The following is a 1891-nucleotide window of genomic DNA, read 5'->3' as shown; positions in this document are numbered from 1 at the left end:
GGTAAGAATTGATTTTAGACTAATGTAAAACATGAAGTAAGCTACAATAAGAAAGTAACAAAATATAGGTAATAAAATGATAGCCAAATATTAAACCAAACACAAGGTCATAAAATCATACAGTATTGAACAAAATAGGCCTACATACAGTATATTTACTATTCCCCTGTATACAGTAGGCTGTATAGCTATGCTAGCAGGTGGAGAGCCTAAATATAAACACGTGTGTGTGTGTGTGTGTGTGTGTGTGTGTGTGTGTGTGTGTGTGTGTGTGTGTGTGTGTGTGTGTGTGTGTGTGTGTGTGTGTGTGTGTGTGTGTGTGTGTGTGTGTGTGTGTGTGGGAGAGCGAGCGCGTGCGTGCGTGTGTGTGTGTGTGTGTGTGTGTAGACTGCAGTAATACACTCTGTAGTGCTGGTATGACACATAGGGCAGTCACAGCGTAAGGCCACGGTGTGTGTGTGTGTGTGTTCTGGTTTGACAGAGCAGTCGCAGCATAGTGCCACAGGGTGTGTGCGTGTGCGTGTGCGTGTGTGTGTGTGTGTGTGTGTGTGTGTGTATTAGACAGCAGTAATGCACTCTGTAGTACTGGTATGGCACAGAGAGCAGTCGCAGCGCAGTGCCACAGGGTAGGTGTAGTTGGGGTCCACGTTAGCAGAGCAGTTGGGGAGTCGGACGGTCACCAGGCGAGACTCATTATAGGTGCAGACGCGCTGATACGACTCCACATAGGGAGGGTCCAGCACAGGCTTCTGTGGAGAGAAAGAGAGAGAGAGAGAGTGTGTGTATTCTCCCATGTCTCACAGTGCCCCCAGCAGGTGTCAGTAGTTGTGTGTGTGTGTGTGTGTGTGTGTATTACCTCCCATGTCTCACAGCGTCCCCAGCAGGCGTCGGTGGTGATGTGCAGTCCTCCACAGCCGGGTTTCCTGGCCAGGAAGCTGAACTCCCGCACGGCACAGCCAATGAAGCGCCTCAGATACACCATGGAGGCCCCTCCCCTCACACTCACACGCCCCTCAGCCTGCGGCCCTGCACACACACTCATACACAGGCACACACACACTAGCACCAGGAGAGTGTGCCTATACACACACACATGCACGCACACACATATACACACATGGGGTGGAAAGGTGATGACGCATATTGCTCGACAAATGGAAGCTTACTGTTTGAATACAACTGACACAATTGGCTGTAGGCTACATATATGGCCAATAAGTGGCCCTTGGCAATTGTAAACCACACCGTATCTCACTTGTGGTATGGTCTGGTGTGAACCAGGCAATATGACACATAACACAACTTTCTATAAATAAAAGGTGATAATAACCATGGCTTTGAATCCGATTCTTTTTGCCAAGTGGTTCGTTCCAAATAGAAACAGTATTTTACCATTCCTGGATTGATGGTCCCGCACCAGTGAGACGCTATTATGTTCTTTATGAGTGTGCAGAGTCATCATCTTATGTACAGTATAATGTATTTGCAATAATGAATTACTACTTGAAGGTAAGGCCTTGGACTGCTTCAGGGAACGAAAACAAAAAAAAACAGAAACTTTTGCCATTATGCTCGGAACAGGAACAGTACCAGTACCAGTAACTTCATTCTTTGTTGTTCTTTTGTATAGTCTTTCTTAATGGTTAGCCTACTGGTTTATAATGGATAATTCTGTTCCTGAAGTGGCTAAATTCAGTATGGCAACTTTGTGGCCATTATGTAGCCATTTCAGGAACTGATTTCATCATTCTAAACCGGTTCAAAACCTTGAAACTAACATAAACAAAAAACAGGCCAGTGAACTAGATGCATAAGAACAATACGTAAGTCCTGAGAATGAGCATTTCAAAACATTCTCAGAAGCACCCTAAAAACTATTATAGAACCATCG

General features: G+C 45.5%; 1 protein-coding gene across 1 annotated transcript; it reads right to left on the bottom strand.

The window, feature by feature from the left end:
- Nucleotides 1-557: 557 nt before the first annotated feature.
- Nucleotides 558-1459, bottom strand: gphb5 (glycoprotein hormone subunit beta 5). Its single transcript, XM_063223949.1, has 3 exons — nucleotides 1393-1459; nucleotides 857-1026; nucleotides 558-749 (listed from the first exon to the last, which is right to left on the bottom strand). Exons 1-3 carry the CDS (start codon nucleotides 1457-1459, stop codon nucleotides 558-560), a joined length of 429 nt encoding a protein of 142 aa, XP_063080019.1.
- Nucleotides 1460-1891: the final 432 nt, after the last annotated feature.

The sequence above is a fragment of the Engraulis encrasicolus genome, chromosome 19, assembly GCF_034702125.1.
Source record: "Engraulis encrasicolus isolate BLACKSEA-1 chromosome 19, IST_EnEncr_1.0, whole genome shotgun sequence".
NCBI classification, from domain to species: Eukaryota; Metazoa; Chordata; class Actinopteri; order Clupeiformes; family Engraulidae; genus Engraulis; species Engraulis encrasicolus.
Note: the sequence above shows the minus strand (reverse complement) of the source record. Positions and strands in the feature narration are given on the sequence as shown.

Bases quoted from the DNA above. Each gene is read 5' to 3' on its own strand.
- gphb5 (XM_063223949.1), bottom strand. From the start codon at position 1,459: ATGACTCTGCACACTCATAAAGAACATAATAGCGTCTCACTGGTGCGG. The intron at 1,027-1,392 runs GTAAAATACTGT...GTGTGTGTGCAG, and splicing joins GGACCATCAATCCAGGAATG to GGCCGCAGGCTGAGGGGCGT. The intron at 750-856 runs GTAATACACACA...TTCTCTCCACAG, and splicing joins GACGCTGTGAGACATGGGAG to AAGCCTGTGCTGGACCCTCC.